The sequence below is a fragment of the Aspergillus tubingensis genome (assembly GCF_013340325.1).
Source record: "Aspergillus tubingensis WU-2223L DNA, scaffold_15, whole genome shotgun sequence".
Lineage (NCBI taxonomy): Eukaryota > Fungi > Ascomycota > Eurotiomycetes > Eurotiales > Aspergillaceae > Aspergillus > Aspergillus tubingensis.
This window is the reverse complement of record NW_023336289.1, coordinates 1,577,562-1,592,751: the sequence shown is the minus strand read 5'-3', so window position 1 is coordinate 1,592,751 and position 15,190 is coordinate 1,577,562. Positions and strand designations below refer to the sequence as shown.

The window sequence follows — 15,190 nt, the reverse complement described above, 5'->3', positions numbered from 1 at the left end:
AGGGACTGAACGAATCGATCGAGCAAGTGAAGCTGATACGATTGTGGCATGCAGCCATCGCGTAATTGCCTCAGATGTGTATCGAACCTAGTATTGATACCTGCTCTGATACCAAACCGTCACGTATTTCGTATGTAACGGTGTCACGGTAATCATGGCCGTCATGATACCGTGCTCGGGGAGAATTGTCAAGGGGACCCACCGGCCACATGGATAGCAAGGATCCTTCCTGCATGGTCCAAGGCTTCGCTCATCGCGCCAGCGAAGATCGTGTGGGGTCCAAAACATGAAAGTCTAAGCGTCGCTGCAGGATCCGACCTGCTCCAATGGCGTGGTTATATTTACGCACCCGCCAATGAGCACCACTCACGCCTGGAAAGCGTCTCCGCAGTCGCCTGCACCTATGATTATGCCCCTCTTGGACATACAGGCGCTCAAGCCGGCGCATTACCCTGACAATGTCGGGGGTAGGCAGGCAGAAGCTCTCTGCTGGTAATCCATTTAAGGATTTTGAACAGTATTGGAGAACCCCAGACAGTGCTATGAGCTTAGGCAGTGCGACTCAACGAACGCCATAGGAGTGAGTCCTGGCAGTCCAAGGTCTGAAGTGCAAACTGTGTCGCCCTATTCCAGATGGCACAAATCCGCGCCTCGTCTCACTACTCATCGATATAGGCGAAGTCGCAATGAACTGCACCATCGCCTCTGAAGATGCTTTCGGGCCTCAGGGTCGGGAGTGTTATGGCGGCTACGACTTTACTCTGCTATTCGAGGAGTCTGTAATGACGATCGGCCCGATCGGACTTTTACTTCTTTGTCTTTTCCCTAGAGTGGTCTACCTATACAGAAAGGCACCGAGAGATGGAAGTAAAGATGGCGCTTATACGGCCAAACTCGTAGGTCGCATAATCTTGTGCTCTTGCGCCCAAGTTTTCGTCACATCTTTAACTTTGTCGCAGATCAGCTACGGGTGGTTCGCTGCCGTCCAAACAGCTATTCTAGTATCATGGACATCAAGCAATGAACCCGTGACACGCACGACTATCCCAGCTGCGGCGCTCAGTCTGGTCGATGCTATTATGCTCGGTGTCGCATCGCATTTTGAACACACGCGCTCTGTAAAACCGGCCCTTCTCAACGAGATCTACCTCTTTTTTACCATTGCCTTCGATGCCGTTCGACTACGCACATTATGGGGTGTGGGGTATCATGGTCACATATTCAAGTTATTGACTATTTCGGTTATATGGAAGTTGGTCTTGCTAGTGCAGGAGGCCTGGCCTCGGGCGCTTGGTACATTGGAACAGTCATACAGTCCTGAAGAGAAGGTCGGGTGGATCAACCGGCGCATGTTTTGGTGGGTTAATCCGTTACTGTTTCTGGGCTCCAAGAAAGATCTACAGGCAGACGATCTCTTCACACTCAACCGGTCCCTGCAGTCTGAAGTTTGTTCGAAGAGCTTCTCCAAGGTTTGGGAGAATGGTAGGCTTGTCCCCCTCTCTTTTTTGAATTTAGCTAAGTATGAGTAGCAAGCCCGACAAGGAAAGGCAAGAGAAATGGACTTCTCTGGATTATGGCGTGGGAGCACAAGCTGGTTCTTCTCACTGCCGTTATTCCTCGACTGTGCTTCACGGCTTTCACCTTCACCCAGCCGTTTCTTATCGATGCGGTCGTCAAATACCTGCAAACTTTGTCGGAGAAACACAATCGCAAGGATGGATATGGGCTGCTCGGTGCATATATCATTGTATACGTGGGTTTAGGGGTGATTTTGGTCAAATATTTGGTGCTTTGCGAAATGCTAATACTGGTTCAGATTTCCGAAGCATGTTACCAGCACATCACCTACCGTACTATCGTCCTCATGAGGGGTTGCCTTGTGCCGCTAATCTATGAGAAGACGCTCTCCATGGATCCGAGAACGGCCGAAGAATATGCGCCGGTAACGTTGATGAGCGCTGACATCGAAAAGATAGCTTTTGGTATGCGCTACATGCATGAAGCTTGGGGTAATATTATCGAAATTGCTTTGGCACTGTGGCTGCTATATCGCGAGCTGAACTATGGAGGACTGAGTCCTATCCTTATTGCAGTCGGTAAGTCTTTCCACCGAAGCAGACAAGCTAGGATTGGATATTAACATTCTGCTAGTGTGTGGAGCTACTGCTGCAACCATGGCACCGGCTGTCGGGCGACGTCAGGCGACTTGGGTTGAGGGCATACAAAAGAGAATCGACGTCACGACATACATGATCAACTCCATGAAGAGCTTGAAGTTGGAAGGACTGACCCCTTGGTTCATGGATTTTGTACAAAATTTGCGAGTTCAGGAGATAGGATACGCTAATCGCTTCCGATCCTTTCTCATATACGCTGTCAGCTTGTGTTAGTACATTAGTTCATGGCTACTTGAAAACTTCTTTACTGACATTCACCAGCATTCGGAACTTCGGTCATATCGCCCGTCGTCGGCTTCGGTATATTCATCGCCTTATCGCGATCTGACAATGGCCCGGAGCTGACCACCGCAAGGGCATTTACAACTCTGTCTCTGTTTTCGGTCCTTCAGAACCCAATGTCAATGTTACTTCAATCTGTTCCAAACCTCATCTCGGCCGTCGGATCTATCGAGCGCGTGCGCGTGTTCCTAATGACCGAGAACACCAAAGAAGTCGGCTTCCTCAGCTCCTTCACCTCCGAACAGACCCTCTTCCCAGAAATGGACAACCTCCGAGACATGGAAATGAAGATTACAGAAATGGAGAATGCAGTCGAGGCGTTGAACTGGAGTGTGGGATGGGTATCTACTCGTGAGCCGGTCGTGAAACGAATGACTTTCAAAATCCGACCGTCTACGCTTACGATCATTACAGGCCCAACTGGCTGTGGGAAGTCGACTTTGTTAGCTGGCCTGAGGGGCGAGACAGCCGTGACCAAAGGGTACATGAGGTGTCGCTACTCGTCTGCCGCATTCTGTGGTCAAGATCCGTGGCTGCAGAACGGAACTATTCTCAGTAATATCCTTGGCCCTGCGACTTATGAGCCGCGATGGTTTCGGGAGGTTACGCAGGCTTCTGGCTTGAGACAAGACCTGAGGTCGATGCCGTTAGGTGTTCAGACGGTTGTGGGAAGTAAAGGACTGTCATTGAGCGGCGGCCAGAAGCATCGTGTTGTAGGTTACTTAAGTATCTGGAGCTCTAAATTACGAGACACTGATAACTACCTTGACAGGCACTTGCTAGGGCGCTTTATTCACGACAGCCCTTGTTGCTCCTCGATGATATATTTAGTGGGTTCGATGCGGACACAGAGAAGCTAGTGATAGCTCGGCTGTTCGGTCAAGGTGGCTTTTGTCGGAAACACAACCTAACCACCATCCTTGCAACCCATTCCAGTAAGTAATCTATTTAGACATCCTGGAGAATATTAGAAACTAACCTTGATCTCAAAGCTCGCCTTACCTCCTCCGCAGACTACACCATCACGCTCGATAGCAAAGTCCGTTTCTCAGAAAAGGAGGATTCCATTATTTCCAGCCTCCCCGGCCCTAGCGGAGGAGACTTCCTCCCAGAGCCCATAATGAGCGATGCAAGACTGAGCTGGATTGTGAGACAGTCCAATCCCGATGTACCGCACGAACTTGCCGCGCAGCTTGAAACATCTGATGCTAGCCGTCGGACAGGCGATGTGACGATCTATAAGTACTATCTTGAAATGGTTGGAATACTCAACTCTGTGGTATTCTTTATCGCGGTCGCAATCTTCACATTCAGTTTGGCATTTCCGAGTAGGTACTGTAATCCGCTTTATCTGATTTAAGCTCACATTCGCAGGTGTATGGGTCCAGTGGTGGGCTGCTGCAAACGAAAGGCACCCATATAAGGACCTTGGCATGTATTTGGGCGTGTATGCGTTTCTAGCAGTTATGGCGGAACTGTCATTGTTTCTGGGATGCTGATAAGTATTTATCTTCACCATGGACAAGGCTAAAACTGACACGAAGTACGCATATGATGAGCAATATGATCCCCCGGGCGTCAAGAAGATTGCATAAGATTCTGCTTCGCACTGTTTTGAAGTACGTCCACTGCCCTCCCCTCATAGCCCTACTAACTTCTGCAGCGCTCCGATATCTTTCTTTAATACGACGGATTCTGGCGTGACTACGAACAAGTAAGATAGCCATCGCTGTACTTTGACATGAAGCTTACAGGCGCATTAGGTTCAGTCAAGACATGCAACTAGTGGATATGGAGCTACCACTTGCTCTTGTTGAGACGAGCGTTGGTATGTCCAGAATGTCGCCCTCCCATACAGAACGCCACTAACATTTAGCCAGCCCTCATGTCTGCAATAGCACAGCTGCTAATAGTTTTCATCACTGGAAAATACCTTGCAGCCATCATCCCACTATGCCTTGCAGTCTTCTACTTTCTGCAAAAGTTTTATCTCCGAACTTCACGCCAGCTACGGTTCATGGAACTAGAAGCCAAATCTCCCCTCTATTCCAACTTCATGGAGACCGTGAACGGACTGGTAACCATTCGCGCTTTCGGATGGCAGACTAATTTTCTCAACAATATCTGCGGATTAACAGATGCATCGCAACGGCCGTATTACCTGCTCTTCGTTATCCAGAGATGGCTCACCCTCGTCCTTGACATGGTTGTGGCAGGAATGGCAACGTTGATTGTTGGAATCGCAGTCGGCGCTCCTGGTTCTATTGGAGCTGGTTCTGCGGGACTGGGACTGCTGAATATTATTAACGTGAGCGAAAGTCTGAAACAACTTATTTCAAATTGGACTGTCCTAGAAACATCGATCGGAGCAGTGTCGCGTGTCAGACAGTTTCAGGATGATGTTCAACCTGAGGATAGGCCGGAGGGACATATTGAAGTTCCGACGCGCTGGCCGGAGAGGGGTGACATTAAGTTCTTCAATGTTACTGCGTCTTATAGGTACTTTCCACTCACATTGTTACTCCTAAGTACTAACCGGTACACAGACCCGATAGCGAACCGATTCTCAGTGACGTGACATTGTCAATCTCAGCTGGTGAGATGGTCGCTGTTTGCGGTCCTAGTGGCAGGTGTGTTAGCTTTGTCCCTCTTGCAGGCTCTTATGAGATAGTACTAAGGTCATCAAGTGGCAAGAGTTCATTAGTCCAACTCCTCTTCCGCCTTCTCGAACCCGACAATGGTCAAATTACTATCGACGGATTAGACCTTGGCTCTATCTCTTGCCAGGACATCCGATCGTCTCTCTCATGTATTTCCCAGGCAGTGACCATCCTTCCCGGCACTGTACGACAAAACATAGATCCACTTGGGAAAGAATCCGAGGAAAGTATTACCAATGTGCTAAAAGAGGTCAAACTGTGGGACATCGTGTCCACACAACTTGGCGGCTTGGACGGCCAGGTGCAAGAAGACAGTTTCTCGCAGGGGCAGAAGCAGCTTTTGCGCTTAGCTGCTGCTATGTTGAGGAAGAGCAAAGTTGTTGTATTGGATGAAGCGACTAGTAGGTAAGTTTGTCACTTTGTTGAGTTGTTATTATCAATGTGCGTTGTGGTCAATAATAGCTAACATTCTACTAAACAGTGTCGACCCCGAAACTGACGCACTCATGCAGCGTCTCATCCGGACGGCATTCGCAGGCTGCACAGTTATTGCAGTTGTTCATCGACTCCATACCATTCTTGATTTCCACAAAGTAGTTGTCATTGAGAATGGACGCGTTGTCGAGTGTGGCGCTCCGAAAGACTTGCTGGCCGAGAATGGCCTCTTCAGCCAACTCTACGGGAGAAGCACCATTACTTCCACCACCACAGACATGGACCCTGAGAAGTCATGGCTCAAGATATAGCCAGGAGTATGTCTAAGTGCTACTTTCTGCTGGTTGAGGCTTACAGGGAGTTATATTTCAACCGTTGTCTTAATACACCGTGACTGGATGTGCTCAGTGATGTTTGGTTCGGTCCACGTATTGCCGCTGAGTGGCTTACAGCACCGGCATTATACCAATGACATCGTTTCCCACTTCTTCTGTTGCATTCCTTTGTCTCCTAGATGCTTTTAGCAATCCTACTCTGCTTATGGAGCAGTGACTCACTAAACGGAATTAATTCCTTCATAATTCCAAATACTTCCGGATTAACCATTCCGGCTTATCATGCCACGTCGCCCAACGGTGGAGCATAGAAAGGAGGATTTCTCTCCAGATTTGGAGTATATTTGCTTCTTCGTTTCCACTTCCTACCTCATCAGATCAATATAGCCGTATTCCGAACCATCGAAGCATCGAATATCATGGAGTCTCACCATCTCAGCACCGGCCCAGATACCAACATCCATTTCACCATCACCAAAGCTCAGTCTTCCTCATCATCTACGCCACTTCTTCTCTTCCTCCACTACTGGGGCGGTTCCAGCTCAACATGGCACAAGCAAACTTCACTTACATCCCCACACACCCTCGGCAACGCATACAACACAGTCGCTATTGACCTTCGCGGTTGGGGGCAATCCACAGGACCCGCAGACAGCTCAAAAGACTACTCCATTACTCCCATGGCATTGGACGTTGCCTCGGTGCTATCCCACCTCCAGAGCACCACCTCCCTCGTCGACAACGGCGTGATCCTGATCGGTCACTCCATGGGAGCGAAGGTCACCCTAGCTACTCTTTCGAAGCTTTCCGACAGCCTGTTATCCCTCATTAAGGGCCTCGTACTCGTCGCCCCGGCACCCCCAACACCACTGATCCTGCCCGCTGAGATGAGCGAGCAACAACGCAAAGCATATGATAACGAAGCCTCTGTTCGGTGGACGGTCGAGAATGTTCTGTCTAGTGTGCAGAATATTTCGAGTGACGATATGAACATGGCCATTAGGGATAGTTTGGCGGGAAGTACTCTTGCTCGGGACGGGTGGATTTTACATGGCATGCAGGAGGATATTACATCTGCTTTGGATGAGGTCTCTACTCGGCTGGAAGGGTGGAAGGTTAGGGTGAGTGTACTGGCTGGATCGGAGGATATTGTTGAGATTAAGGATCGAATTGAGAAGGAGGTCGTTGGGGCGCTGGCTCAAAGGGGCTTTGAGGTGCAGTTTGAGGTTTTCAAGGGCGTGAAGCATTTGATTCCGTTGGAAAATCCGGAGGGTATCGCTAGGGCTATTCGCTCGATTGTCGCATAGTGGTTGTATGCACTTTTCATTTTCAGGGCAGAAAAGGTCTATATTACAATCATCAACCGATGATGTGGAAATGTATACTTTTTATTGGACTTCGAGAAGTGCACAAGAGAGCATGTTCTAGGAAGAGAATAAAGTGGGTGGCGTATTTGATTCCCTCTCAAACCCGCAGTAATTTCATTTCATTGACTAACTTTCAACTAAATCGTATGGATTGCTCCTACGATACCATGATTGATAGCTAGTCAGGGGTCCTCACGGGGCTCGACTTCATGTTAGGGTGTGCTGGTGTCACCGGACACTAAAGCAGCTTGGTAATATCACGATTCTGTTCAGCAGTCGCGGCATTAGCTTCCCATATCGGTCAGAACCCGCAAATGGAGGTTGGATGTACTGCTGACTTCTGACTGATGTCCGAGGTGGGTGAATGGCTCAGCTACTGGCTGTCTCTGGCACTCCTGCCAAGCAAATCCGCCGTGGAGTCTGAGTTGAAATGACTACTCCCGGTTCTACGATATTCGCATCAACCAATAAGTTCTGTCACCTGCTTATCAGCGACGATAGAGAATTAAGCGCTGCAGCCCCGGTGGCACCATAGGCTCGGAAATAGAGTTTCACGAGAATATGCTACTACTATATTGCAGCAGCTAAGACACGTGCGTGCCACGTTTCGAAGCCCGCGTGCCTTGGGGCTGGAATGTTCCAGGATGATTGCCTTCGTCGATGTGTCGGTATCGGTATCAATCTTGGTCTCTGCATTCGTCTCGGAGATGACCTCAGGGACTGATAATTCCATCCAACAGGATCCGACAGCCGGCTGCATCCGCAATAGGAGGATCTCCCGTAAAGGATTCAGTTCCTGACTCATGAGCAGCGATCCTCCCTCGATGATAGGTTAGGATCACCCCGGAGGGATGTGTCCATGCTTTGCCCGGTTCCACTAGATTTGACACTTCAGGCGATACAATTGATACACTAGTAAGGCACGTCTAGCGCGGTTTGGTTTTGCTGTGTATGCGTATGTAATACTTGTGACATGTGGTATTACTGTTTACGAACAATACGATCCTGTAAGGAACGTCAAGATCATCATCACCGCACGTATACAGCCTCCGATTCAGCTCCGCCTTGTCGGATCCTGGAACAGGCACTTTTACGCTGCAAATTATCTTTATGCTTCACCCGTGTTCCTGGGTCGCCCACCATTGTTTCTCCGGACCGAGACCTCCGATTTGGCCCCCTTCGTTATCGTGAGATGACCCCATTGCCAGGCTTATCTCCCCGTGCTACAGTGAGTGGTGTGATATATCACTTCAAAGGGCAACTGTTCTGACACCCGATCTCTGGAGCACAGCCAATTCACCTCTCCTTTCATTTTATCACCATGACTGTCAAGACGCCGTTGTCGAGTTTGGGCTCGGAATTCGCGGGCCTCACTCCCGAGATCTCTCGGCCGTCCTCTGTCGCCGGCGACAAACGGCCGTTGATCATTGCATATGGATCTGTTGATACGAGAATATCCCTACCTGCATTGCAGCTACCATTGGCAAATCAATTATGGAAGGACTTCATATTGAATTTACTTTCATCTTCGCCAGAGAACGACTTATCTACCAAAGAAGGACTTATCGCCGAGTTCATCAACTTCTGCATCACCCGGTCTAGCGACGACACACATTGCGACGACGCCGCGGCAATACTGCAGTTGCTTGAAGCTTTCTTAGAGAGCTATGAACAAGATTTTCTTGGTGGAAATGATATCCACTCCGCTCTGTCGCAGCTTGATATTCAACATAAGACCCCCATAATCAAAGCATACTTTGCTGCATACGGTACCCTCAGTCGCAAGTCTAGACGTCAACCTTCTCTCCTCCTCGAGTCCGCTACAGATGGACCGTCACGTATATACGCAATATTCGGAGGTCAGGGGAATGATGAGAAATATTTCGAGGACCTGAAAGATACATACGCGACGTACACCGACATCCTCCGTCGTTGTGTTTTCTCCGGGGCCAGATTGTTAGAAGAGCTCGCTGGTGCGCCCGCATTTAAGCCTCATTTCCAACATGGCTTCTCGCTCATGGACTGGCTAGAGAAGACCGACTCTGAGCCAGAGTCGGCGTATCTTCTTTCTGCCCCCGTCAGCATGCCCCTAATTGGTCTCCTCCAAATGTGTCACTTCATCGTGGCTTGTCAAACAATGGGACTCTCGCCGCGAGAAATGCATGGTTATCTGTCCGGCGTGTCAGGTCATTCACAGGGGATTGTCGTAGCCCTCGTAACTTCTGTCTCAGATACGTGGGAAGACTTCTACCGACACTCTCTCGAAGCCCTCCGTATTCTCTTCTTCATCTCCTGTCGCAGTCACGAAATATTCCCTCCCCAGTTCATCCCCGAATCAGTTATACGGGATGCAGAAGACAACGGAGAAGGGACACCTGGTCCCATGCTCAGGGTACGAAACCTTCGACCGGGTCAGCTACAGAAGATCATCGACACAGTCAATAGCTACCTTCCGGAACAATCCCATGTTGCTATTTCCCTCTTCAATGGTCCTCAAAATCTTGTTGTGACCGGGCCGCCTCTTAGTCTGTATGGGTTGAGCCGGCACCTACGTGGCTTGAAACCATCAAAGAGCAGTCGCGAGGCACAGATCCCGGCCAGCAAGCGGAAACCTAAGATTGAGCATCGCTTCCTACCCATAACCGCACCATTCCATAGCATGTATCTGGATGAGGTCGTCCGTTTGGTAATGAACGATCTCGCGGATATCAACATCACAGGTAACCAGCTGCGCATTCCTCTTTACGCTACAACCGATGGCCATGACATGCGCATTCACAAAGACAGAAATATCATCGGTGATGTCGTGAGCATGATTGCACGCGAGCCAGTACACTGGGAGAAAGCAACCTCTCTTCCAGATGCTACTCATATCATCGACTTCGGTCCGGGCGGCAGCGCCGGTGTGGGGGCTGTCACCATGCATAATAAGGCAGGCCAGGGTGTTCGTTTGATACTTGGTAGTTCTATGAAGCATAGCGAGGAGTACGGAAATAAGGCAGAGCTCTTCAATCGTTACTCCGACTACCCCGTCGTTTATGCTGATAATTGGGCAGAGGCGTACAGGCCACGCCTGGTCAGAGACGCAACGGGTAAGGTCACTGTTCAAACCAAGCTCAGCGAGTTGCTGGGGCTTCCTCCTATCATGGTTGCTGGTATGACGCCGACTACTGTGCCATGGGACTTTGTCTCTGCTACCATGAACGCTGGCTACCATATCGAGCTTGCTGGAGGGGGATACTACAGCAAGGATGCCATGAAAGAAGCGATCAACAAGATCGTGCAAAATGGAATCCCAGGGCGGGGAGTAACATGCAATATCATTTATGCGAGCCCCAGTTCCGTCCGCTGGCAGATTCCCCTGCTACAGGAGCTCCGTGCCAAGGGCGTCCCGATTGATGGAATGACCATTGGAGCGGGTGTTCCCTCTGTCGACGTGGCCAATGAGTATATCGAGACGCTTGGCCTAAAGCACATTGCCTTTAAGCCCGGCTCTGTGGAGGCAATCCAGCAGGTCATCGACATCGCCCGCGTGAACAAGTCCTTCCCAATTATACTTCAGTGGACTGGTGGCAGAGGAGGTGGACATCACTCCTATGAGGATTTTCACGCCCCCATATTGGAGACGTATGGTCGCATCAGAGCGTGCAAAAATATCATCCTAGTCGCTGGTAGCGGCTTTGGTGCTGCCGACGATACCCTGCCTTACTTGACTGGAGAGTGGAGCAAAGCCTTCAATGCACCATCCCTCATGCCATTCGACGGGATCCTACTCGGTAGTAGAGTGATGACAGTCAAGGAGGCTCACACCAGCCCCGAGGCCAAGCAGTTGATTGTAGATATCCCTGGTGCCGATGATGCAGTCTGGGACCAGACCTATACACGATCTACTGGAGGAATCATTACCGTCCGGTCCGAAATGGGCGAGCCAATTCACAAAATCGCCACCCGGGGGGTCCTCTTCTGGGCTGAGATGGACCGAACTGTGTTTAGCATTGCAGACAAGAAAGCAAGAGTTGCCTTCTTACAGGAGAATAAGAAGCGCATTATTGACGGCCTCAACAAGAATTTCCAGAAAGTGTGGTTTGCACAGGATGCAGATGGTAAGCCCTGCGAATTGAACGAAATGACACTGTCTGCAGTTGTGTGGCGAATGGTCGAGTTACTCTACATCAAGCATCAGGCTCGCTGGATACATCCCAGTCTGCAGCAGTTGACATTCGACTTTCTTCAATGGCTCGAGGATATTGTTGGCGAGATGCACAGCAATTACGGGTCCCGGTTTTGGCGGGCAGTTGAACAAATCGATGAACCCTACACGGCCATTGAAGAGTTCTTGATCAGGCATGCTAGAGCAACCTCGGAGCTGATGGATGTACCAAGTACTCAGATGTTCATCCATTTGTGCCGGCGCCGTGGTCAAAAGCCTGTTCCATTTATTCCTGTCCTCGATGAGGATTTTGAGGTGTGGTTCAAGAAAGACTCGCTGTGGCAGTCGGAAGACGTTCAGGCAGTGCCGGGCCAGGATGTTGGCAGGACCTGCATTCTGCATGGGCCTGTCGCCGCCAAGCACACTACGGTGCCAAACGAGCCGATCAAGCATCTGCTGGATGGCATCCACTCTCAGTGGGTCAAGTCCCTCACGGTGCTGGGATATGACAACGAGCAACCTCTGACACCTCTGACCGAAGGAGGTATGAGTGAAGTGCCGAGCGAAATATCCCTGACCAGAACATTCGACCCTACGATTTCCGGTAATGAGCTGCCTTCGTTGGAGAGCTGGATGCGACGACTGGCTGGTACGCAGAAGGGCTGGAGACATGCACTTTTCTCGCAGAAGTCTATCGTTCAAGGACACAATCTGTGTGATAACCCCGTAAGGCGAGTCTTCGCTCCTCGGAACAACACCTACGTTGAAGTAGAGGAGTGCACATCTACCGAACAGTCGGTCGTTCGGCTTTTCGAGCGAGCAGCGGATGCGCTGCAGACTTTGGTTGTTGAGGTGCGTGCTGTTAGCGAGGACATCATCAAGGCCACGCTGTTCGAAAATCGCACTGTCACCGGAGCACCGGCAGGTCTCGAGCTTCTATTTAGCTACCATCCCGAGTTCCCGTTTGCGCCTATTCGAGAGATTCTCTCTGACAAGATTGAGCGAGTGAAGGATTTCTATCATATACTTTGGTTCGGTGAGCCGCTCAGATCTCCTGGTGGTCCCTCACATGAAGATGAATTCCACGGTGATGTCGTTACTGTAACAGCGGATGATATCAGAAGATTCAGTCACTGCATTGGCAGTACATCCGCATCGGGGTCTCATTCGAGGAGTCAGCAGAGAATGGATGCCCCTATGGACTATGCAATCGTTGTTGCCTGGAAATCGGTCATGAAGCCATTGTTCACCAACGGTATCAGCGGTAACCTTATGAAACTAGTCCACCTATCCAACCAATTCCGCAGGCTAGGAAGCTCAAAACCCATCCGGGATGGTGATGTTCTTTCTTCCAGAGCACACATCCGAGCCATTCTGAATGAAGACTCAGGCAAGGTTGTGGAGGTTTCTTCCCTCATCACTAGAGATGATGTGGATATAGTGGAGGTCGTTAGCCGCTTCATGTACCGCGGATCATATAACGACTACGACATAGCCTTTCGGCAGACAAAAGAGACCAAGTTTGAGCTCCAACTGACAACTGTTAAAGATGTGGCAGTGCTTCACTCCAAGCCGTGGTTTGTGTCTAGCGACAGAGACCTAGACCTTCGGGGCTATAAGCTCACATTCGAGCTGGAGACACATGCCCATTTTCAAAGCAAGTCGCTCTACCGCCAACAAAGGTGTTTCGGTCATGTCTACGGTCGGTCTCCGACCGGTGAGGTCCTCGAGGTAGCTTACATTGATTACACAGTCGGCGTCTCAACTAGCAACCCCATCATGGATTATCTCAAGCGCCATGGAAGTGTGGTCGAGCAGCCAGTTTTATTCCAATCACCAATCACTCTTGGCGGCGGCGACATCCAGTTCAAGTCTCCCTCATTTAATGAAGAATATGCCGTTGTCTCCGGCGACTATAACCCGATCCATGTGTCCAAGACCTTTGCCGCCTATGCAGATCTTCCGGACACCATCACTCACGGCATGCACATGAGCGCAAGGGTTCGTAGCTTGCTTGAGCAGCTGGTTGCCCCAGGAAACCCTGGTGGCTTTAGGCGCTATAACTGCAACTTTGTTGGAATGGTTCTTCCAGAGGACGATGTGGAGCTGGTCCTGCAACACATTGGCATGGTAAACGGACGGAAGCTAGTGCATGCAGAGGCCCGACGTGCCGGTACTGGAGACAAGCTGATTATAGCGGAAGCTGAAATTGAGCAGCCCAGCAGTGCTTTCCTGTTTACTGGCCAAGGCAGCCAAGAAAAGGGAATGGGCATGGAACTTTATGCCTCTAGCCCTGCAGCGCGGAAGGTGTGGGACCTAGCCGACAAGCATTTCCTTGAGAACTTCGGTGAGTATGTTTCCATCCACATGACTACATTTCTAAACCTGTCTAGGCTTCCGTATCACCGACATTGTCCGAAACGACCCTAAAGAACTCAAGATCCACTTCGGCGGTGCTCGCGGACGAGCGATCCGCGATAATTACATGGCCCTTCGCTGTGAGATGATCCATGCAGATGGGCGGACAACATCGGAGAAGATTTTCAAGGACATCACAGAGGATACTAAGTCACACACCTTCCGATCCAGCACCGGCCTTCTCTCTTCCACCCAGTTCACCCAGCCAGCACTCACCCTCATGGAGAAGGCTATCATTGAAGACATGAAAGATAAGGGGCTGTTGGCAGATCACTGCAGCTTTGCTGGTCACTCTCTGGGGGAATACTCTGCCTTGGCAGCCATTGCCGAAATTATGCCTATTGAGAGTTTGGTATCTGTGGTTTTCTACCGCGGTCTGACAATGCAGATGGCAGTCGAACGCGACGAGCAAGGAAGGTCAAACTTTTCCATGTGCGCGGTCGACCCCAGTCGACTATCGAAGTGTATGTCCCTTTGCCGCTTTCTGTGACTGTTTGTTGACTCTCTTTCTAGCATTCAACGAAGACCGCCTGCGGTACCTGGTATCGCTGATTGCCAGCGAAACTGGATGGCTGCTTGAAATCGTAAATTACAACGTCATTAATTCTCAATACGTCTGCGCGGGTGATGTAAGTCAATAACTTGGACTGCTTATAAAAGGCCTGCTAATGCATCCTAGCTTCGAGCCCTCGACACCCTCTCCTCTTTGATCGGCGAAATTAAGCGCCATCAATCTGATTTCGAGGCTATCCTCCATGGTACCCAGCCTCTCGAGGAGATTCGCGTCAGCGTGCTTGACGCTCTCCATCAATGCGCCAGCGCCGCCAAAGCCAAGCCCCAACCCATTCAGCTCGAGCGTGGCGTAGCCACCGTGCCGCTCCGAGGAATCGACGTGCCCTTCCACTCATCCTTCCTTAGCCCAGGCATTACAGCCTTCCGTGCATGTCTCTACAAGTACATTGACAAAGATACTTTGTGTGCGGACCGTCTGGTAGGCAAGTACATCCCGAACCTGACGGCGCGGCCATTTGAAGTTAGCGAGGAATACTTCCGGCAGGTGTTCCGGTTAACAAAGTCGCCAATTATTGCGAAGGTTTTGGCAGAGGTGAGTTGATTACCTTTGTTATCTAGGTTTCCAAATTCTAACTTTGTCGTTCCCAGTGGCAAGGGTATATAGATGCTGAGCGCGGGTTGGAAAAGGTCGCTCGGTCGTCGGAGGTTGTCGTTGCATAGTTGCATTTGGTTTATATATGGTTTTGGCGTTGTTGATACCAGAATGTTCAATATCATACTTAACTAGTTGATTATATCATTCTATGTCCAATTTTCCTTGTCCTCTGCGGTCTGTTAGTAAGATCAGCAATAT

General features: G+C 50.1%; 3 protein-coding genes across 3 annotated transcripts; all 3 read left to right on the top strand.

Annotated features, from left to right (window-relative positions):
* Nucleotides 1–686: 686 nt before the first annotated feature.
* Nucleotides 687–5,865, top strand: AtWU_11358 (P-loop containing nucleoside triphosphate hydrolase protein; the record flags this gene model as incomplete). The annotated part of the gene is made up of 16 exons (XM_035506458.1): nucleotides 687–896; nucleotides 960–1,482; nucleotides 1,530–1,765; nucleotides 1,817–2,096; nucleotides 2,152–2,385; nucleotides 2,439–3,172; nucleotides 3,232–3,394; nucleotides 3,452–3,787; nucleotides 3,834–3,906; nucleotides 4,004–4,078; nucleotides 4,123–4,173; nucleotides 4,223–4,287; nucleotides 4,340–4,958; nucleotides 5,006–5,089; nucleotides 5,147–5,524; nucleotides 5,601–5,865. 16 exons carry the CDS (start codon nucleotides 687–689, stop codon nucleotides 5,863–5,865), a joined length of 4,326 nt encoding a protein of 1,441 aa, XP_035362351.1.
* Nucleotides 5,866–6,308: 443 nt separating this feature from the next.
* On the top strand, nucleotides 6,309–7,196 carry AtWU_11357 (alpha/beta fold hydrolase; the record flags this gene model as incomplete). Its single annotated transcript, XM_035506457.1, has 1 exon — nucleotides 6,309–7,196. One exon carries the CDS (start codon nucleotides 6,309–6,311, stop codon nucleotides 7,194–7,196), a length of 888 nt encoding a protein of 295 aa, XP_035362350.1.
* A 1,381-nt stretch (nucleotides 7,197–8,577) lies between these two features.
* On the top strand, nucleotides 8,578–15,057 carry AtWU_11356 (malonyl CoA-acyl carrier protein transacylase; the record flags this gene model as incomplete). The annotated part of the gene is made up of 5 exons (XM_035506456.1): nucleotides 8,578–13,753; nucleotides 13,800–14,288; nucleotides 14,338–14,453; nucleotides 14,504–14,929; nucleotides 14,986–15,057. 5 exons carry the CDS (start codon nucleotides 8,578–8,580, stop codon nucleotides 15,055–15,057), a joined length of 6,279 nt encoding a protein of 2,092 aa, XP_035362349.1.
* Nucleotides 15,058–15,190: the final 133 nt, after the last annotated feature.